This window comes from Podarcis tiliguerta, assembly GCF_965153285.1.
Source record: "Podarcis tiliguerta genome assembly, chromosome: 12".
Lineage (NCBI taxonomy): Eukaryota > Metazoa > Chordata > Lepidosauria > Squamata > Lacertidae > Podarcis > Podarcis tiliguerta.
Genome location: NC_139545.1, coordinates 44265625 through 44289058, shown reverse-complemented (window position 1 = coordinate 44289058; position 23434 = coordinate 44265625). Strand labels below are relative to the sequence as shown.

The following is a 23434-nucleotide window of genomic DNA, read 5'->3' as shown; positions in this document are numbered from 1 at the left end:
TTTGCACATGTTGCCATGCAACCAGTCCATGCAGAATGTAAAAGGTAAAGGTACCCCTGCCCGTATGGGCCAGTCTTGACAGACTCTAGGGTTGTGCGCCCATCTCACTCAAAGAGGCCTAGGGCCAGCGCTGTCCGAAGACACTTCCGGGTCACGTGGCCAGCGTGACATCGCAGCTCTGGCGAGCCAGAGCCACACACAGAAACGCCGTTTACCTTCCCGCTAGTAAGCGGTCCCTATTTATCTACTTGCACCTGGGAGTGCTTTCGAACTGCTAGGTTGGCAGGCGCTGGGACCGAACAGCGGGAGCGCACCCCGCCGCGGGGATTCGAACTGCCGACCTTTCGATCGGCAAGCCCTAGGCACTGAGGCTTTAACCCACAGCGCCACCTGCGTCCTAATAGGTATCTAAAGCCATTTGCACATGTTGCCATGCAACCAGTCCATGCAGAATGTAGGCACCCTATATATAGAAATGAGCAAAGCAGTGATATTTTAGGGAGCAGGCTAGCAGGCGGGGCCCATTACTTACATCATAGGAGCCTACACAACACAAAACTGTAGGTTTTATTTCGTTTGTTTTTTATCTTATATTTTGGAAATGTACATCCAGGTTTTTTCCCTTTAATTTTTGGGGGGTCCCCAAGAGAGTGGGGCCCTAAGCTATAGCTTGTTTAGCTTATACGTAAATCTGGCACACTAGACCCCACCCCCAACCCCTCTTCTTCCCTTCTCTCTGCTCTCCACGCGTTATCCTCCCTTCCACTCCACCTAAGCATCTTTACACCTCCGAGCCCAACGTCACTCGCAACCCGACGCAAGATCTACCTCCCGCCCCTGCCTGCGCGTCGCCATTGGCTCTTTCTTCCTGCCCGTCAAAGTGCCGACAAGCGGCTTTCTCCGGGGAGGAGGCGGGGCTGCTGCTGCTTGGCGTAGAGCTGTCACAGGAGGGAGAGAGGGGAAGGAAGAGTCTATATCGTGTCGCCACTGCAGGAGGGGGGGACTCCTGCTTTGCGCCGCCCGGTTTGCACGCACAGCATCTCTTTCTGCCGGGTTTCATCGTTTCTCTTTCTCTTCCCCCCCTCCCTCCTCCCCGTGATCTAGGAAGCAGCCAGGTCTATTATTCCTTCAAAATCCAAACTTTGCGCGTGGAGTCCGTGCACAGCCCTCCTCCGGCCGAGGGTGCCGTCCAGCAGCAGCAGCAGTCCGAGGCGCCGCGCTCCGCCTCGCCGAAGGAAGCAGCCGTCGCTTCGCCCAAGGAAGGAGCGAGACCCAAGGAAGGGGCGCCCCGCAAGGAAGCTCCTTCACCCACCGAAGGAGCCAGACCCAAGGAAGCCGCTTCGCCCAGGGAGGCTCGTTCCCCCAACGAAGGAGCCAGACCCAAGGAAGGCGCGCCAGTAAAGCAGGGCTCGGCGCCTGCGCTCCAGCAGCTCCTTTCCCCCGGCGACAGGGACAAAGCCGCCCGGGATCCCGCCCCGAAAGTCTTCACCCCTTCCTCCAACAGCATGCCGGACAAGAAGTTCTTCGAGAATCTCTCCGGAAAAGGGAAAGCCATCGGGGTGTTGACCAGCGGAGGCGATGCGCAAGGTAAGACAGTTACTCAGGATTTTATTTTTGTTGTTGGGGGGATTGGGTAATGCTATGCGCACTCCCCAACCCCACCGAAGGGGGGAGCTCATTGCCTGATGCCTCTAGGGGGGTGGTTTGAGTAGCAGGGAACGACCTGAAAGGGGACTGGACGTGGTTTCCGTGCAGGGAGGGTTCAGCTGCGCACGCATGGCTCCGGGAAAGAAACTGGAAGCGTTACAGGTGGAAAGGGAGGGGTCCCTAAGAAGGCATAGGGTAGTGGACGTGAGAGGCCTGGGCCAGAAAGCAGTGGGGATTCATATATGCAGGAGCGGGGGGGGGGGAGGGTTGGTGGGGGGTGTTGACAGGTGAAGATTGGAGGAATAAGCATAGGTGGTGGAGGGATAAAGTAAAATGAAAGAGGGTACGCTCTGCGTAGCTAAGATTATTATTTTTTATATATTTCTGCTGGTGGTAAAGTAGCTAAGAACTGAGCTCCGGATTAACAGGAGAAAAACCCAAACCTTTTTGCAAAGGTTGAGTTAAAAATGTTCTTGGAGTGAGAGTGAAACAGACTCGGGGGAAAAAATTGCTTCTGACATTCCTCCTCCCTCTCCCATCACATTCCCAAACGTGTGACCTTCCTCTTAAAGGACCAAGCACCGCCAGGCTCTCTGGGAACTCGGTTATCATTCAGATGAGGATGCCTTTCCCCTTTCTGGCAGGAGAGAGAAGACCAGAGGAGGGGGAAAGGCCGAGGGAGGCCTTTGTTGTATGGGCTGATTTTGGAAGTGATGGGGCTGCCTGCTACCAGAGTGAAGAGGAAACCCACTGGGTGGTATTCAACTAACTTATTCATTTCAGAGCTGTTGAAACTAAGGGACCTAACTTAATCATGTTCATTGATTTCACTGGGTCTGCTTAGTCAAATACCACCCTCTGTTCCGCTATGGTTCTGCCAGACCTGATATCCCCAGGCTTTCCCTTCACTTTATATAACACATAATTGATCCGGAATAGACAAAGGGCTCTCCAAGACAGCCTTATATGGCTAAAAACAACAAGCCACTTACTGGAAATAGTAGTGTGAGGAAATCGATTTTTAATTCTTAAGAATTTAACAGGCTGCTGGATGAGGCCCATCTAGTCCAGCATCCTGTTCTCACAGATGCCTGTAGAATACCAGCAAGCAGGACCTGAGTTCCCTCCCTTCCTGCGGTTTCCAGCAACTAACACGTTAATTCTGGACAGTTAATTCTGGATTCACTTCCTTCTGCATTCATACAATTTGAATCATGCACTGAGCCTTCAGAGGGCCAAGACAGTGGCGGTTAAGTGAACTTGACCATGTACTCTAAGAGGAAGAAATGGCGATGGCGGGGTGGTGAACGTGCATGGGAATCACGCACGTGTCTAACGAGGGCCAGGATAGCACCCTGCGTCTCATTCATAACTTCCCCCAACAGTTGCAACCGGTGACTAATAGGGCTGCATGGGATTTCCAGGGGGTGATAGAATCGCGTTGCAAGACGCCTGGCTCCTCCTTGGGCGGCAGCCAACTGGGGTTTGTTCTTCGCCTGCTCCTGTTGGCATCTGTCTGTCTCGGGAGGCAGTGGAAGATTAACACCTCTGGAATTTGCAACACGATCAAGAGCCACAATTTCCGTTAAGGGCTGAACCGGCTCAAGATCACTCCCCTGCGACTAACTGAGTCGGTTGTTTCCGTTGAGATTCCTGCATTGTAGGGGGTTGGACTAGATGAGACTGCCCTGTGCAGCGGGTCTACTCAGAAGTAAAGCCCACCGACTTCATTGCAGGTTTCTAACCGGAGCTTGGATAGGCATCTGTCAGGGATGCTTTAGCTGTAATTCGTGCCTTGCAACGGGGTTAGACTGGATGAGCCTTTGGGGTCCCTTCCAAGTCCACGATTCTGTGATTCGATTATTCTATGACTCCGCTCGCAGCTCGCGGCCCCCGCGTGCCCTTCTTCCCGGTATCCTCGGAGGCAGGGCTCTTCTGGCCGGCGCAGGCTCCGCCTCCAGTGTGTACGTGATCCTTTGCGAGTCGCTGCGGATTGTGCCTCGGTACGTCACGCTCGCATGTTGGAAGCATCGGCGGCACATCTTCTCCCCGTCTGCCTTGCTCCACCGGGAACGTTGCCCATCCATCAGTTAGTGGCTGGACCAGGGCTTGCTTTGAGACCGGGAGCTAAAGCCTGCGGGTTCTCCTTGAGTACACGCGAAGGAAAACCGTTCTCCTGAGAGTGTGCAGAGGGCAGTCGCCTCGCCAGTGCTGTGAAGCTAGCTTTCCAAGCGGAAGGTTCTTAAGTGGTATTATTAAGTTGCGCAGAAGCAATTTCACTGAAGTACTTGGCGTCAAATAATATTATTACCCCTCCTTCCTCCACGCTTTCTCTCTGCTTACTTAAGCTTTCATCATGTCATGCCGGCGAAAGAACGTGACTAGGTAGCAACCCGAGTAATCCACACTCAAGTGCTGCCTCTGTGAAGTAGGAGGAAGGCAAATCCTAGTTTTTCCAAGGAAATAAACTGCATCATTCGGAGGGCGAGCCCTGGCACACATTCCAGCGTGACTGGGGCTTATATAATAAAGGCAACAGCGGCGGGGCGGGGGTGAGAGAGACGGAGAGGAAAAATACATTTTTGCCACAAGGCAGTCCATTGCTACATTTAAACCTTCTCCTGAAATTGTCTCTCGATTTGGTTACCTAAATGGCCCCTTGACAACTGTAGCATGTGAACAACCAAGAGGGAAGAAGAAAAGTTTGCATTGCAAAGGCTGTGGTCATCAGCCAAACCCTTTTGTTTTCTTCCAGGATCGGAAGAGCACGGGCTGAATCCAGCCTAAAGACTTGGAATGATTATTTTTTCTGGAGGGAGATTAAAGGGACCCCTCTGGGGAAAGTAGAGGTGTGTGTGTGTGTGTGTGTGTGTGTGTGTGTTTCTGTTTTATTAACCTGCCAGGGAAACAGAAACACAGGCAGGGTTCTGTATCCACATCCCGGAAGGAGAGAGTAAGCATGCACTGGTTGCCTTTGAGTCATAATCTTTCAAGGTCATTGAGACAAGGTGGAGCAAGTGCAACTTCTGACTAAAAGTTGCAACCTTGGAGGTTACAGAGGAAAGCTTATGCAAAGTAGCTCTTTAGATCCACTAGTTTTTCCTCATTTGCTGGTCCTTCAGTGCCCAAACTGTTTCTTTCAACTGGCTTTATAGTCAGAGATATCTCATTTGTACGCATCATTAATCGGAGCTGGAAATTTGAAACAGAATGCACATTCTTGCTCTAAAAGTCCACCACTGATCTAAGCGTCACATTTGTACATTTCTGTTACATCAAGTTTCTCCTTATTTGCTCCTGTATATTCATACAATCCTAGAATTTTAGTTCTGTATGTGTGTCAAACTAGACTGGAAAATACATACAGATTTTAATACTTCATATTTTAAAGCGAGGATTAAGAATGCTGTCATGAACACAGTTACTTAGGAGTAAGTCTCACTGACTTTGGCAGGACTCTCAGTTACTGATGCATATGATTTGCACTGCATATTTTCTAAGCTGCACATTGCTATAGCTCCTTTTCAGTAAAATACTTGCCAATGTCCTGTCTGAAAGTGAAGACAGTACGCTCATGATGTGAGAGACATTCCAAGGCTGTCTTTTCAGGCACTGCAAAAAAAGTATCTCAGGGCAGATTCCAGAATTGTACCAGCTCCTTATGGTATGCTCTGGGATATATTCACAGCGGATAGACATCAGCTTCATCATTATGATGTCAGGCGACAAATGGAAAGGGTCTAGCATTTGAAGTCCATTTGCGGTTTTGGTACAAACTCTTACACAAACTCCCTTCAAGAGATGTTTCAGTGCCCATCAACTGATCAGAGCTGAGAGAAGTCCATTTGCAAACAGTTTATTATTGATAGGTGGCTGATATTGGGGATAGGGCAATATTTATGACAGTTGTCATACATAAATACTGTGGTTGAGGATGAAATTTCTTTGTAATTCACCAATCACTAACACCTACCTATACTAAAATGCCACTGTAAAACCCACTGTATTTACTCCTGTATTTGTCCTGCTGAATTAAAGGGGACAAGTTGTTGTAAAAATTGGTAGTACTGAATTGTAAGTTATTTTGCATTATCATGTCACGTGTCTAGTAGATCTATCTATTCATCAAACAAACAAACAGTATCCATCTATAAACTCCTTCGCAGCCAAAATAAAAGGCTCAGCATACTCATAAGCTGCTGCTAAAATCTGATGTCTGTGGCTGTGCAGCAATGACTGAGCACTGTTACTGCTTGAGGATAGTTTTCTGTATATGAGAAGATAATTACATTATTGTAGATATAATTGAATTTCTATTACAGCAGTAAAGAAGCCAAGGGTAATAAAATAAAGCCTTGCTTTCCATGGCCTCTCATTAGCCCTCTAACTAAAATACCATTCCTCTCTGTCTCTACATATTCTCATTGCCTGATTAGAAGTTTCAAGATTAAATTGAAAATGCAAATGGTGACAAAAGTCTTGGGTTCTCTGAGAAGTAACAAGACATTTAAAAGTGTTTAGAGCTGACATTGGATTAGAGTTAGTTGAATTCTGGTCCCATTGAAACCAGCCTGACGTTAGTCATACCTAACCCTCTTAATTTCAGTGGGAACAAAGACTAGATCCAACCCAAATGGTTTTGAGAATATGTTTGGTAAAAGGAGCCTGTAGAAACAACCATTTAAACATTATTTTTGCCTAACAATAAAATACAAACCATGTTTCTCGCAGCTAAAGGTCAGAGCAATCTGAAAATAAAGAAACATTTCCATGTGATATATACAGAAATAGAAAGCAAATGTGTAAATAATGAGGCTTTTTAAGCACTTAAAGCAGGCACCCCCCACCTTGGCCCTCCAGATGTTTTGGGACTACAGTTCCCATCATCCCTGACCACTGGTCCTGTTAGCTAGGGATGATGGGAGTTGTAGTCCCCAAACATCTGGAGGACCGAGTTGGGGGATGCCTAACTTAAAGGATACCAGCATGTCTGCATTTCACCTCCGCACTACATGAGGTTGAGGTAAACATACAATTATTTACCCAGTGCCAATGTTATGCTATATCTCTGGAAATTTATTTACTTACCGTCTTGGCCTGAATATAAGCTGCACCCGAATATAAGCTGCACCTTTAAAATTAAAGGGGGGGGGAGAAATGGCAATACCCGAGGAGGAGCGGGGGCCGAGGAGGGCCAAGGAGGCAGCATCTTAACTCCACTGCCAGTGAGCAGCAGTGCTTCCAGAGGGTCAGCGCCACCATGGTCCCCCAACGGAGACGGGTGGAGAGAGGCGGTGGCTGGCAGGACTCACGTGCCCCTTGGTGGGCTAAAACCAAGGCAGCACCTTGGGCTAGTGCCAGTCCCAAAACACCGGCTGCATCTCCTACTCCTCCTCCTAGCAGACTTTCTTTCTTGCTCTTGCTCTCACTCTCATCTGCGCTCCTCCTTTCCTTCCTCCTCCTTGCCACCTTCTGGCTCCCTCTCAGGGATCTCCTTGCCATGCCGCCATCTTGGGAGCTGGCCCAGCCAAACCAGGCAACATCCGGGGACAAGCCCACTCCAAGCCAATTTTTATAAGGTCTCAAATATAAGGCGTACTTTAACTTTTCACAGTCAGAATTTGGGGAATATTATTATTATTAATAATAAATTTATTACTTATACCCCGCCCATCAGGCTGGGTTTCCCCAGCCACTCTGGGCAGCTTACAAGAGGAGATTAAAAATATATTAAAACATCAGTCATTAAAAAAACTTCAGATGTCTTCTAAATGTCAGATAGTTGTTTATTCCTTTGACATCTGATGGGAGGGGAAAAAGTGCAGCTTATATTCAAGCCAATACGGTATTTTGTCAGACTACTTACAATATATAAAAAACAAGTAGTTCGCAGTAAGGAGTCATTGATTCTAGAATACTAATAATGATGTATGCACATGGACCTATGTTTCTGAGTGTCTGTTAGCCACGATGGCAAGTGCCAACAGGACTGGAGTCAAAACAGCCACCCTGAGAAACAAGAGGAAAGCATCAGCATTCTCGCATTCTCTGGGAAACATCAAGGCTTTCAGAAATACAAAATATATTTTTCAGGAACTCAAACCCCCTCCTCCAAAGCAGGCCACTGACAACAGAGCATGTGTAGCAGGCACAGAATTTTGAAAAATAAAATAAAATTGGAAAGGGGAGATGTAGTTAACTTTGAACAGGGACCCTGAGGATCATCTAGCAATGCAGGAATACGCAGCTGTCCCATACAGTGATACCTCGGGTTACATATGCTTCAGGTTACAGACACTTCAGGCTACAGACTCCACTAACCCAGAAATAGTACCTCGGGTTAAGAACTTTGCTTCAGGATGAGAACATAAATCACGCTCTGGCGGCGCGGTGGCAATGGGAGGCCCCATTAGCTAAAGTGGTGCTTCAGGTTAAGAACAGTTTCAGGTTAAGAATGGGCCTGTGGAATGAATTAAGTACTTAACCCGAGGTACCACTGTATAGGGAATGATCCTGCACCACGCTCTAACCAGCTGAGCTATGCTGATGACAAACTATAGGACCATTACCTTTGTTTCCTGGTTGTGAACTTCTGGAGGCCTGTGGTTAGCTCTTGATGGACCTTTGGTCTGACCCAACACATAGCACATTTAAATGCTCCTGCACTTAGTATCTCTTGAGTTCCAGCCGGGTGATCCAACACAGCGGTGCTTCATTTCTAAGCAGGAAGGTGTTAGGGCTTAAGCCATATCCCATGGCCTAGAAATCTTGTCCCTAGATTCATACGCATAGGAGTCAGCTGCAGTCACTCAGAAATGACACCCTGGTTTTCTGCTTCAGGTCCTCCATGGCTGAGCAGTGGAATAGAGAATAGGGCCTGGTAACTAAACTATAGCTCGGAAATAATAGGGGAGGGGAAATCAAGTTGCAAGGAAACGACTCGAAGATCTGTCCGGACACCTTCATTTTAGTTGAAAATGACATGTTACCTAACAAGAGCAATCAGCAGTCGAGCTTCATTAATATAGAAAGCATGCAAGGGGGGGGGACCCCATTAACCTACCTATTCCGTTTTACTTTTCTAATTTGGGAGAAAGCTTATTATAGAAAAGGATTACCAGACAAATTCATTAAAGTGAGGACACTACTTACTAAGAAAGGCAGATTTTGGGTTCCCTTTGGGAAATATAAATTATGCAGCTTTAATCATGGTTTATGAGATTATCATGGCTGTAGGATATCTGATACTATTTTTATTGAAATACAGCATGGCTTTGATTAAAGCACCTTATTAGTTCTGTTCAAAATGAAACACTAAGGGTTGTCTCATTTTATTGGAGACCTGCAGGTACTGTCCGAGAGATCCAGCATCACATCAGCAGGCATGGCTGGGCTTTTCCTTCTCTCCTCCTTTTGCAGCCTTCACATTCTCAGTCTTCTCTGGAAAATTCCTCAACCTGCTGGAGCAGATTTTGGGGGGTGGAGTAGGAACTGTGGCATTGGGGCAGAGGAGAGGAAGGGAAAGCCCCATACATGCTAGTGGAAGTCTGTTGTACAAGTGGGATCCTGCAAGTGGATATAATTCAGTACATTGGTACCTCAGGTTACATACGCTTCAGGTTACATATGCTTCAGGTTACAGACTCTGCTAACCCAGAAATAGAACCTCGGGTTAAGAACTTTGCTTCAGGATGAGAACAGAAATCGTGCTCCGGCAGTGCGGCAGCAGCAGGAGACCCCATTAGCTAAAGTGGTGCTTCAGGTTAAGAACAGTTTCAGGTTAAGAACGGACCTCCAGAATGAATTAAGTACTTAACCTGAGGTACTGCTGTACTATGGTGTGTCATGCTATTGCATTATGCAATATGGGCGATCCTTTCTTTTGACTTTGGTGTGGGCTGATTATTGATAGATAATGAGCATCAATGAGCCGTTGATTATTTTGAGCTGCTGAAATTTGAATCGTCACCATCGATGAGGATAGAGGCTGAAACCGTTTTGTCTGACATGGTTTGCACCAGAAGGGCTAGACATCAGCCAGTTTAAAATTTGATTTGGAGAGAATTGATCTGTATTCTTGTGAATAGGGTGATACCGCTGAATTCAGTGCTGTATTTTCTCCTACACCCACACAGTGAGCACTCGGAATAAAGGCTGCACTTGACTTCCCTGGGGTTGGAGGCAACATGAAACTGCATAATCCAAGCTGTCTGGATAACAATCAGATCAGATTCAAATTACTATAACTGAGGGTTCAGGAAGAGGACTAGGGAAGAATGCATTCACACTAGGCCAAAGACAACAAAGAACCCTGTGGTGTCTTCAAGACTATCAAATTTGTTGTTATTGCATGAGCTTTCATGGACTGAGGCCCAATTAGCTACTGTGGCAAAATTATCCTAAGACTTAATAATGTCATCTACAACATCAGGTATTCTTTCACTTGTTCATTTTCCTGGGTGATTTGTGCTATGCTATCATCTGCTCACAAGGGATGCGGGTGGTGCTGTGGGTTAAACCACAGAGCCTAGGACTTGCTGATCAGAAGGTCGGCGGTTCGAATCCCCGCGACGGGGTGAGCTCCCGTTGCTCGGTCACTGCTCCTGCCAACCTAGCAGTTTGAAAGCACCTCCGGGTGCAAGTAGATAAATAGGGACCGCTTACCAGCATGAAGGTAAATGGCGTTCCGTGTGCTGCGCTGGCTCGCTAGATGCAGCTTGTCACGCTGGCCACGTGACCCGGAAGTGTCTGCGGACAGCGCTGGCTCCCGGCCTATAGAGAGAGATGAGCGCACAACCCTAGAGTCTGGCAAGATTGGCCCGTACGGGCAGGGGTACCTTTACCTTTACCTTTATCATCTGCCCACAAGGGATGCGGGTGGCGCTGTGGGTTAAACTACAGAGCCTAGGACTTGCCGATCAGAAGGTCAGCGGTTCGAATCCCCGCGACGGGGTGAGCTCCCGTTGCTCGGTCCCTGCTCCTGCCATCCTAGCAGTTCGAAAGCACGTCAAAGTGCAAGTAGATAAGTAGGTACCGCTCCAGCGGGAAGGTAAACGGCATTTCCGTGCGCTGCTCTGGTTCGTCAGAAGCGGCTCAGTCATGCTGGCCACATGACCCGGAAGCTGTACGCTGGCTCCCTCGACCAATAAAGCGAGATGAGTGCCGCAACCCCAGAGTCGGTCACGACATTCTCTTGTGGTGCCTATAACCTAGGATTAAGGTGCCATTTAGCTCCTGCTTTCACATCTCAGTTTCTAACACTGGGCCAGATAGGTCAGTCTCTATGCAAAACAATGAATGGACATTGATTTCAGAAATGACAGTATCTATAACCCAGTGGCAGAATGTTTCAGTGTCTCAAGACACTTTCTAACTGATCTTAATTCAGGTGGCTATTCTGCAATGAAGGAATTCACATGGAAGAATACAGCAAGAAACAGCTGAAACACAATTTATCAATAAGTTCAGTGCCATCACTTGTGGGTTAAATACGGACATAGGATTTTTAACACACTACATGTGTTAATATTACCAATGCCTGGACATCTGTGCTATCTATAACTGTAGCTTGTGATTAGCTCCATGCCCAACTGCAGGTGTTAATTCACTCAGCAATGCTGAGGTTGATTGCATTATCATCAATCTGCTTCTGTAAAAGGTTAAAGGTGTGTTTATTTAACATACACTTAAATTCTAATTAACACTGACTTCAATCCATCTCATTGCAAGGTGAAAGCTAAAGGTGAAATGCATGAAGTGAAATCTTAGGTATACAAAGCAGAACACTGACAAAGTGGACTTAAGTTCATGAAAGCTTATGCCAGGGGTAGTCAGGATTTTGCGTTTCAGGTGTTGTTGGTTCACCTATTGGAGTGCAGCAGGGCCTTGTGAATACCACATTGGCTAACCCTGGCATATGCCATAAAATTTAGCTAGTTCTTAAGGTACCCCAATATTATTTTGTGGGTTTCTTGAGGGGGGCGACTGCAAGGGTTCCCATCTGGAAATTTTTACTAGGTCGTGATTTTCAAATCCAGATGTCAATAGTGGCTTGGGAGATGACCCTTCTAAGTCTGATGACTATCAAGATCCAAAAACTCCTGAGGCGTATGCAACTCACGAATAAGTAACCTAGGTTCTGACTGTAGTCTTTGGCAGAGTGAGTATTTTCTGGTAAATTTCTCTGGAATTTTGATGAGGTTGTTGAAGCAGAACAATAGTCAGAATATTTCCCCTCTCTTCATTTAGCGCTGAGAGTGCAAGGGGGCCATTGACAAATACAAACACAAAGCTACCTTATAACGAGTCAGGTATTTCCAAATCTTGATGACGAGATGCCTGGAGCTTCCTTCATGTGAGACACAAACTTTACAATTGAACTGTAATCCCACCAAGGATGCATATGCTGGCTGCTCCCCGATATCTCTGTTTCAGGCCACATGTAGTTACTCCTTTCTGGTCAACTCACCGATTCTCAGTGGATTTTAGAATAATTGAATGTGTACTAGCTGTGCACTTGTTCTGAAGGCACAGAACCATGAGCTCCCCAGATTATGAGAGAGAATTGTTGCAAGAATAGTCTTGCCATGGCACATGCTGAAGTTTAGATCTGCTCACACATGTCCAGTTGATCATGGCATTTAAATAGTCATAATTTTAGGGTTCTCTACATGTACCAAATGACTCAGGGAAGGGAGGCAACTGACTCATATCATACTTCTGTCTGCGTCCGTTTTTAGTGTGACTCTACCCCACATTCTCTGTGAACTTGTGTGATGGGCACTGTGTGCTGCTGAACATGCTGTCTTGCCAGGGCACAAGGGACATTTATAATAATAATAATAATAATAATAATAATAATAATAATAATAATAATAATTTATTACTTGTACCCCGCCCGTCTGGCTGGGTTTCCCCAGCCACTCTGGGCGGCTTCCAACAAAGATGAAAAATACACTAAAATGTCACATATTAAAAACTTCCCTGAACAGGGCTGCCTTCAGATGTCTTTGACATCTGATGGGAGGGTGTTCCACAGGGCGGGCACCACTACCGAGAAGGCCCTCTGCCTGGTTCCCTGTAACTTGGCCTCTCGCAGTGAGGAAACCGCCAGAAGGCCCTCGGAGCTGGACCTCAGTGTCTGGACAGAACGATGGAGGTGGAGACGCTCCTTCAGATATACTGGACTGAGGCCGTTTAGGGCTTTAAAGGTCAGCGCCAACACTTTGAATTGTGCTCGAAAACGTACTGGGAGCCAATGTAGGTCTTTCAAAACCGGTGTTATATGGTCTCGGCGGTCGCTCCCAGTCAACAGTCTAGCTGCCACATTCTGGATTAGTTGTAGTTTCCGGGTCACCTTCAAAGGTAGCCCCACGTAGAGCGCATTGCAGTAGTCCAAGCGGGAGATAACCAGAGCATGCACCACTCTGGCGAGGCAGTCCGCAGGCAGATAGGGTCTCAGCCTACGTACCAGATGGAGCTGGTAAACAGCTGCCCTGGATACAGATTTGACCTGTGCCTCCATGGACAGCTGTGAGTCTAAAATGTCCTTCACAAGCTGGTATTGGATTCTTGAAGATCTATTTTCCGCTGTTGTGGGCCTGTGCTCCCAAGCCATAAATGATCTTCAATGCATAAGATCCCTTCAGGCAATTAAAACCACAGCTGAATGTTCAGGAAGGTGAATGGATCCAGCTACCTATTTGGCAACAGCACGTTGCTGTCATACAGGCAGTCAGGCCATATTAATGTTCATCATCAGTGATGGGATTAGGTATTTGGGTCATCGTGTTCACTGGTTTGCGCAACTGGTTCCAATGATGCCATTGGTGCATCTTTGGAGCCTTGTGAGTGGGTCATCAAGTTATTGGAAAAGGATGTTGATCCAGGGAAGAGGACAGGAAAAATTTTTCATTTGGGGCAGGGGGTTACAATTCTCTTTACAGACCCCTTTGTAAAAATGCTTGGGAGCCACTAGCCTATGTTTGTCTTATGCTTTGTAAAACAAGAAGCTTTTTAAGTATTGAGCCCTAGTTTTGGGGGAAAGGATATAAGCAAGTAATTTATGGTAGCTTGCACAGCCTTTTGTTATGAATCAGTGAAACTTGCAAACAAAGTAAGCTCTTATGAACCTAACTGGGTCTGTACCATCCACACAGCAAGGCTGGAGTTTGGAGTGGTGTTCTGGAATACTGCCAGACAGGAATGCTTTTTCTTAAGATAACGAGGGGGGGGGGGTTTGGTGTAGATTTTACAGTATGACCATTGCCATCACCTACATTGTTCCACTTCCCAATTTAGATCCATTTGTGTTCCATTTACAAATTCCTTGATATGTAACCCTCATACCCAGTAGGGTAATCCTACACTCCACCACTTAGAGATTACTGTGTGCTATACAGGGCAAATTAAAGCACATCACAGATACTGGAAATTCTTCATTGTGACATATTGTAATATCTTTATACTGCCTTACACTTATCCTTCAATTTGTCCTTAAAGGAAATTGCTGTTCTTGGAAATTTGCTGTCAGGACTACTCAAACCCAAATTCTGCAGAACTCTGTGGTTCACAGTTGCGCCCTGGGGTTATTCAGCAAACACATGGTGACTTGTCACACCACACGCAGAACATTTTGCAGTTTACTGAAGAAAATAGGACAATGTTGGAGGAGATCTAGTTATTTTGTTCGTATCTTGCCTTCCCCCATGGAGCTCAGGGTGATTGATGTACATGAAGAATTCAACTATTGGTTGAAATAGTTCAGGTGAGAGGTAGTAATTGGCTCAGGCTCATTCAATGAGCTTCATGGTTGAGTAGGGAATTGTCTCTCTTCTATCTCTGTCAATGCTGGCACTGTGCAGGCCCGGCGGTGTGATGGTTTCCTGTTGGTTGTGATGGGTCTTTGGGACACCCTGGAATTTTGCATCAACAAATGTTCAACTATTCCTTGATGCCGTGTGAATTTCATGGGGAGACTGCATATTTCTACATGGGCTTCCTGTGCCAATCAAGTGGAGTGCATTGCTTCAAGCATCCATTAATCTCTCTATATATGGCAACAAAGCGTATAATTACAATACACAGTGTCCTTTCTCCAGACACAATCAGAATTAGTTTTGTAATATGCCTTTCATGCTAAAAATTTCAGTTTGTTTATCGTTAAAGACACTTCAAGTTACTGCTTGTTTGGTAACAATGTTAACCTTGCCTCTCTTTGCTTTCTCCTTTCCAGGTATGAATGCAGCCGTCCGTGCGGTAGTGCGTATGGGAATTTATGTTGAAGCAAAAGTATATTTTATCTATGAGGTTGGTGTTCACATTTGTTATATGTATGCCCCCACGGTCCATCTTTTGGTCTATGCAGAGAGGGAGGGAGCACTCTTTTGGAAAGTGTGGAATGACAAAGGGAAAAGCAGGGACAAATTGGGAAATGCAGCCATTGTCTCTCAGCACTACCTGCTTGACTGAAAGTATAGGAAACAAAAAAGTGTAGGGATCAGAAAAATACAGCAACACAGAGAGGGAAAGTAAGAATTTCCCCCCTAATTTTATCCTCCTCCTCTGCTCCACACCTTTGCTTTTTTCCTCGATCCAACTAAGGAGGTCCACACATGGAAGCAGCCTTCTCTGTGCGTGACACTTGCTCGATCTGAAGCCAGGAGTCTAAACTGGATGTGCATGTTGGTGCTGTCTGTCCTTGCTGCACAAATTTATTTATTACTCTTTTTCATAATCTTATAAACTGCTTCACTGCCTGAAGCCACCAAAGTGGTTTACAGTGAGATAAAAATGAGATAAAGTACAAAAATACAAGTCCTAAATGCAATGAAATAAGGCATACAATTATTATTTCGTTAATGACTGGGTCACGGCTCAGTGGAAGCCTTTTTTAATGAAAAGGTATCTCCTGTAGGTACCTAAATATCAAGACACACAGCACCTGTCTAACTTGAAATGGTAACTGAGGGCTGGACCTGCAAAAGCCCAATTTCGAGTACAAACAAAACACCTCTGGGGCATGTGGAACTCTTTCTGGATCCAGCTCTGTTACTGGAGGCTGAGGTAGTCTCAGTGGCCAGAAACACCTTTTAGTAGCTGTTTAATAATATTTGGCCTCCCAGCCCATGTTTCTCACTTGGGATGTAATGACAACCACCCTACTTCCCGCTGCAGCTCTCAGCCTATCGAGGTTTTCTTCTAGTATGTTCTCACCCTGTGGGACGCACACCACTTTCTTTCTCACTTTGTGACAAGACTTGTACATCCTCTGCTATGTCAGGCAACAGATATCGAGCCCACAGCAAAAGTAACAACAGTGAACAAACCTCACAGGTAAAGAACACCAGTAGCAAGGGGATGGCACTTCCGTGACAATCAGAAGTATTGGTGTTGCCCCTCTGAGGTGACCCACAAGTGCACCATAACATGGCTTAATTTAAAGTAATAAGGACTTCTCTCCACCAGTGAGAAACTTGGCCACAGGTTTTTTGGCTCAAACATCACTGCTGCCTATGCAGCTGACATTCAGGCAGCCCAACCAACACAAGGCTAGTGGTTTATGAGGCAACAAGGAGGGCAGATGACGTTATTTACCGCTCCGATGTGCCATGTAACCTGCTGCCAGCAAGAACAGATTTGCACTTGAGTGTGCATCCCTGTGAACATGTGCATTTAGGTGTGCATTCAATCGAAAGCCATGTAATGTGGATTACTGACACCTGTACACCCCACAGTCCTTTCAGCTTCAAGGGAAAATCTCTTGTGATGTGGAAGGTAGACTTTGTTTTATTTTGTTGACTAACTTTGGTGATGGTGTCTATAGGAACTTAGGGGTAGAATATACACTGGAAAATTCCCCTCTGCCCAAGTTCATGAAGCTCGATTGCTGGCCCTAAGACTTCATTCTGCATATCCATCCAAGTTGTTTTTATAGTGGGTGGTATCCTTATTGTAGGACGTGATATATATTTGAATCTATGCATGCTGAATGTTCACTGGACTTCTTCCAAAGCCATACAAAGAGCCTATTGTCCTTAAGTTTATAAGCTAATAAAGCATTCAGCTCTTGATAAAGTTGCATCTGAATTGATGTGATTGTAGAGATTCAAAGTGCATTAGGAAGTGTTTTTATACGGAAAAGTATTTTCCCCCGTCCGGCTCTTTGTCTTTGCTGGCCTATGCCTGTCTACTTCCGTAACTTGTGAGTCGAGGAACTGTAAAACATATGAATATGCAGGCAAGCGGAACTCTGTGCACCACAATCCTTTGTAGTATTGCCACAGCAACTAACCAAGTATTTGTGTGTCATGCCAGCGCTGGAAGTTCCTGTTTTACTGTTTTACTGAAAAGTATTTTGCCACCTTGCTTGAAAGGAGCTGGGTGCTTTTATGGTTGGAAATATTTTTCTTTCCCTTATCTCTGCAAAAAGTTATCTCAAATCTGTCCTCTTATACTGCTGGCTGACTGGGGGGCGGGGGGTCACATTCTGAACTGAACACTGGCTCTCCACAGAATCTCTGAGCTGAGGTTCAGGCAAAGGGCCTCTTAAGCCCTACAGGCCCCTCTGATGACCCACATTACATTTAGCATGAGATACATACGAAAGAAAATCTCTCTAGTTGTTCACCCTGGAGGAGAGTGTTAAACAGCCCTTTGCCTGTCTCTTTGCTCAAGTGGCAAAAAGCAACTGATAAATTTAACAGGAATATGGAGACTATATAGGTGGGCAGATCAAATCACTAATGGTTTATCCCTGGCATGATTTCATTGGCATTCTGGATGCAATCTTCCATTTCTGTATGCAATGCATTTGGAGTGCTGCCTTTTTTTTTGCTCTTGCAGCAAACTTATTCTATAATGGAAGTTATTTCAGGCCATTAACATTCTTTTAAGCAAATGCTTCAAAAAGACTCTTAAAACCACTTAGTAGCTAAAAGATACCAATTTCCTAAGTTTATGAAAAGATAAGCTTCATGGTAGAACACCTGTTTTGCAGGCAGGAGTTCCCAGGTTCAGTTTCTGACATCTCTAGGTAAAGCTGGTCAGACAACTAGATGCTGCCACTCCATGTAGCCTGTACTGTACAGATGTACCATTAGCTGACTTGGACAAGGCAGCATAATAGCTTCATATCTGTAATTAACCCAACTATGCTCTGGGACTATTTCCTCTTCAGTTCCAAAGGTCAAAGGAAAAACTTGGGAGGTAATAGCTAACTCCTGCTTGCTTCCAGTGTTTTGACCTTTGAAGGTGGGAAGGTTGGCAACTGTTTGATACCTTTTTTAAAGTTTAATTTGACTAATAGCACAGCTTACTCCAAAGTAAGTCTCACTGATTTCAGTGGGTCTTACTGCCTGCTACATAGACTTGCAGCTTATTTGTGTTTAGGATAATTGTACCCTGATTAGAGAGCCAAGTCGTGGAGTTCCGGGTCTTACATTGATGTGTTACAGAGTTGTAGTTCCTAGCATCTTTATTCTGCTGCTTTTTTTATCCTGTTTCCTCCCAGCAAGAGTTTTATTTGTTCAGTGAAGTAATTATGCGTTGAGGTCGTGGGGAAAAGTAGCCCCCATGTCAGCACTGCTACCGTTTTGTGTCAGCTGTGCATTCCAAGCTGCGATAACCTGGAAGTTGTGCTGACTGTAACTTAGCAAAGGCAGAAATGCAAACGGGCTGCAGACAAGTTGTGGGGTGGTTTGTCTTCAATATCCCTTTCTGTTTAAACACACAAGTGCCTATCAGAAAACTGACTTTTCTCTAAGAGCCCCCTGGAATGACGGAAGTGTTTGGTGTGTAAACCTTTTGTATTGGTGATGATGAATAGACTGGAATCACAGCTCTTCATAAAATAATCCAGTAAAAAACACATTGAACTATTTATTTTGATACCACTTTTCTGGTGAATCTTACAAATCTTACCAAAAATCCCCAGAAAGTATTAAAAGTATATGATAAAACAACTTTAATTTATTTTTGTTTTAACCTTCTGGTGGCTACATGCCAGCCAGCAGTGGGTGAGGATCCAGAGAAATGTAGTTATAGATGTGATCTCTGTAGCAGTGGCGTAGCATGGGGGACCGGCCGCACCGGGCACAACATCTAGGGTTAGGGTTAAAGGTAAAGGTACCCCTGCCCGTACAGACCAGTCTTGACAGACTCTAGGGTTGTGCACCCATCTCACTCAAAGAGGCCGGGGGCCAGCGCTGTCTGCAGACACTTCCGGGTCACGTGGCCAGCATGACAAGCTGCATCTGGCGAGCCAGCGCAGCACACGGAAACGCCGTTTACCTTCCCGCTAGTAAGCGGTTCCTATTTATCTACTTGCACCCAAGGGTGCTTTCGAACTGCTAGGTTGGCAGGCGCTGGGACCGAACAACGGGAGCGCACCCCGCCGTGGGGATTCGAACCGCCGACCTTTCGATCGGCAAGTCCTAGGCGCTGAGGCTTTAACCCACAGCGCCACCCGCGTCCCATAGGGTTAGGGTTAGAGGGGCACAAATCCATGGGTTAGGGGGCGCAAATTACTTGCCTTGCCTCAGGTGCTGACAACCCACGCTACACCACTGCTTTGTAGGTAAAGGTAAAAAAAGATAAAGGACCCCTGGACGGTTAAGTCCAGTCAAAGGCGACTATGGGTTTGCAGCACTAATCTTGCTTTCAGGTCGGCGTTTGTCCACAGACAGCTTTCTGGGTCATGTGGCCAGCATGACTAAACCGCTTCTGATGCACGGAGGCCCGTGACAGAAGCCAGAGCACACGGAAACACCATTTACCTTCCTGCCAGAGTGGTACCTATTTATCTACTTGCACTGGTATGCTTTCAAACTGCTAGGTTGGCAGGAGCCGGGACAGAGCAACGGGAGCTCACCCAGTCGCGGGAATCCGAACCACTGATCTTCCAATCGGCAAGCCCAAGAGGCTCAGCTGGCAATGCTCCAGCCACATGAAAGCCAGAGGTTTTCACTCACACAGCCACATTCAGACAAAAGCACTTCTGTAGAGCTCAGAGCAGGATTAGTAAGGGGTATGCCCTTGGAAGAATCTAGAGGGCTACATACAGTATTGCATTTACCCCCACCCCAGATTTCCCACCCTTTGGTAAGGTTTCAGGGTACAATATTTATGATGAGAAATTATAATTATTGCTCATTAATATGGATGAGCAGGTTATTGAGTGGTTAATAGTCTCTAGGTATAAATCAAGAGAAATTAGATAACTGGGAATTTGTCAGATTATGCCTTTATTAAGCATAATTTTCAGTATATGAGAAAGCAACATTAGATAAGAAAAAGTGGGCCACTTTAGCTCAGTATGTGTGTGTGTATGTTGTGATATATTCAAGAAGAAAAGGATGCTGAATATATTTAGACTGCAGCAGTTAGCTTGTCCTAAGTGAGAAGTTTAATACACTGCTTAACCTCACAATGGATCAGGATTTACTATAGAATAGATTTAATTCAAACATGTTCAGCACCATCTATTATCTGGATAGAAGGGTGTTGGTGGAATAGAGGGAGAAGTTTATTTGCAATTCTATCCCCCACCTCACCACCCACAAAAGTCTGGCCGTTGGTTTTTCTTTTAAGAAGTGTGTGATATGAGATTCTGGTAACCAGAAAACCACAGATGCCTTCTAGCATTATAAGGCAAAGTAAACCTTACCAGCTACAGTCTGTGAAATAATCTTTGCTTAAGAAGTGGCGTGCATCTGCTTCTAGAGACTTTGGGGATGGTGCTGAAATGTAACAAATGGAAAATGTAGCAACTCTAGTGCATATTGTACCAACTTAAACATTAAAATTAAGGTACTCCCCATCCCAAACCTCAAAAATCAAAACAGTGAGAAAATCGACTCACTCTTTTTTAGGAATAGGGATCAGAAATTCAGGACTACCCTGGGAGAACTGGAGCATATGATGAGATGCAGTTTTGTTTTTTTGAATGCTTCATTAGCTGAAGAATAAATCATAGCCAACATCTCTTGAATGCATGGGTCTGCCACAAAGAGGTATTTGTTGTAGGTACCAGAATATAATCGGGCAAATCCGGTGCCATGGCACGTAGGCTGGGAAATTCCAAAGGATATGTTGAAAGGACAGAGATTTCCTCCGTTCCACTTCAGAAACCATCATGAGCACAACAGCTTCAATGGACGTTGTTGTTCTGGTGATTCACCCTCTGTCTGCAGTGGAGAGTAGCCATGGGTGCTGTAACATGCTTGTACTTGTAATTAGTGTAGAATTTTCTGTGTTTGTCTGTGAATGCCTTTATCTCTATTCTTACTTTGTCTCTGTGAACACTGCAACACTCTCAGGTTTATCAGCTGCAAAATTGTTTTGATTTACATTACCTCAGCTGGAAGTACAGTCAAATTATGTAGGGAATGGATACACAGTAAACATTAAGGCTTCCAACAAGCAATCAGATCTTTTAAAAGAAAAAGCAACAATGTTTTAGAGAAAATTATAGATAAGAGATTTGTTCTGAAATGTGTATTCAGAGAAAGGGACAGGTAGCACTTAGGAGTTTTGCAGATTATCACAGTGCCTTAACACCATATACATAAACCAGCCTTAGTGAATTTTTACACAAAAGGTTTATCTACACTACAAATGTATAGTTCTTAACATGTTTATGCTCTCATAGCTTCCCCCAAAGACTACATATGTGTGTGGTTCTACTTTTTTCCTTCTCCTGCAGCAATGGGACCTCTTTGAATTTGCCCTGACTGCATATAACTGCCCCTAAGAGTTGGCTCCTGTGGTGGCTGATATTATACAGTGGTACCTCAGGTTACATACGCTTCAGGTTACATACGCTTCAGGTTACATACACTTCAGGTTACAGACTCCGCTAACCCAAAAATAGTGCTTCAGGTTAAGAACTTTGCTTCAGGATGAGAACAGAAATTGCAGGGCAGCAGTGGGAGGCCCTATTAGCTAAAATGGTGCTTCAGGTTAAGAACAGTTTCAGGTTAAGTACAGACCTCTGGAACGAATTAAGTACTTAACCTGAGGTACCACTGTAAACTGTTTTAGCCTTTCATTTCAAATCTTCTTGCTTGCAATGGTGGCACCATTCTCGTTCTTTCCTATCCATCTTACTTGATCATAAACTTAGCGTAGGTTTTATCATAAAAACCCTTTTATGTTACAATTGTATTTAATCCCCTCTTAAATGAATGCTCTTTTTTATATGTCAGGTTTCTATAATGTTTCTCTCTTGTCACAGGGTTACCAGGGCATGGTTGATGGAGGTGACAACATTGTTGAAGTCACATGGGAAAGTGTTTCAAGCATCCTCCAAGTGGTAGGTCCTGAATTAAGAATCATTTTCATGCAAGTGTGTTACTTTTCTAAAAACCATCCCTAAAGACCTAATTAATAAAATGTTTTAGTAATTGAGCAAAATGCTTTGCACTAAACAGCTTTGTGTTTCGGTCCCAAACCTGTTTATTTGAAAGTAAGTCTTAGATATACTTACTTAGAATTTTTGCTTCTGTCACCATCCAATATTTTCAGTGCACAAATATCTGGGCAGCCTTATTGTCTCTCTCATTTTTTTTATGTTCAGGGAAGAGAAATGGAGCAGCATCCAAGCAGAAAGATGCCAGCAGAGCTCTCTTTGCTTTTTATTTCCCCCTCCTAGTATGAGTCAGTATAAATAATGTTCCTATGTTCCCTTCAGGATTTAATAACTGTTTTGTGTTGGCTTGAGCTTGGCTCCTCTTGCAGGAAAATTCCCTGCCTGCCGTGACTCGCATCACGTATGGGTATGGTAGTGCCAAGAAATGTTTTCAGCGTAGATGAGCCCTGTACCACAGTAAACTGACACCGTTCTGAGAGCAAAATATGGTCATAGCTTTAATTCTTTTTCCTGCATCAAAAAAGAGGAATTAATATTGCGTAATCAGCAACTAGCATGTTTTCAGCAAAGGAAATTACATAACACTTTTCTCTTATATTGACACTCTTCTAGTATGCAAAAAATACTTCTGACCGGTGGCAGAACTTCAGTCAAGGATAATAAATGTGATTTAAACCTTGACTGAAGGGATTTACGCTTTTGAACCATATACTATAAAACTAACGGAACAGATTATCTGTTTCGTAAGATTCAGCTGAAACACTGATTCTTCCTGACTTTTAAATCTTGCACAGCAGCAGTTCTGAAGGTGTGGAGGAACAGAATACCAAGTCCAGATTGAAAAATTGATAAAGAAATAAAGGAAACTGTTGTGCAATGATAGCAGGAAAGCCAAAAAGAACCTGGCTGAAATGCTACTTTGTCCTATAGTCATGAGTAACAGTAATGTGTGTGTTACTTATTAAGGAACGTGTCATTAATGTAGTTTATTCCCCAGTAGCAATCACTTTATTATCACATCTGTTATCCATAATTCAAGTTTATATATAACTGACTACCAGCCATCATTTTTAGTCACCATCTGTACCAGACGACCATAAATGCTGTGCATTGTGCGTAAGCCAAGTAAAGAGGATTAAAGTCTGTTAAATGTAAGATATTGGATCTTCTGGTCAATGTTGTAATTTCACACCTGCATCCTGCCCTTTCTCCGCGGAGTTCAGTGTAGCACGCAGGGGCTTATCCCATTTTATACTCACAACATTGACCCTAGTCTCTTCTTTTCTTGTTTCTTCCTCCCTCCCCCAAATATCCAACTGATCTGAAATGAAATGACCTCTGCAGAAAACCAACATACTGTTGCTACTCTGTGTCAGACAAGCACTGCACATGGTGTAGGGAACCATGGTGTATCAATGC

The 23434-nt window shown here is 44.9% G+C and overlaps 1 protein-coding gene across 4 annotated transcripts in view; it reads left to right on the top strand.

The window, feature by feature from the left end:
• Positions 1–23434, top strand: part of PFKP (phosphofructokinase, platelet) — a 59902-nt gene that overhangs the window by 4606 nt on the left and 31862 nt on the right. For all 4 annotated transcript variants that reach the window (XM_083406203.1, XM_083406204.1, XM_083406206.1 and 1 more), the window contains exons 2-4: positions 1105–1587; positions 14882–14955; positions 21881–21958. In XM_083406203.1, coding sequence (XP_083262329.1) covers positions 1105–1587; positions 14882–14955; positions 21881–21958 — 635 coding nt within the window. The remainder of the gene's footprint in view (positions 1–1104; positions 1588–14881; positions 14956–21880; positions 21959–23434) is intronic.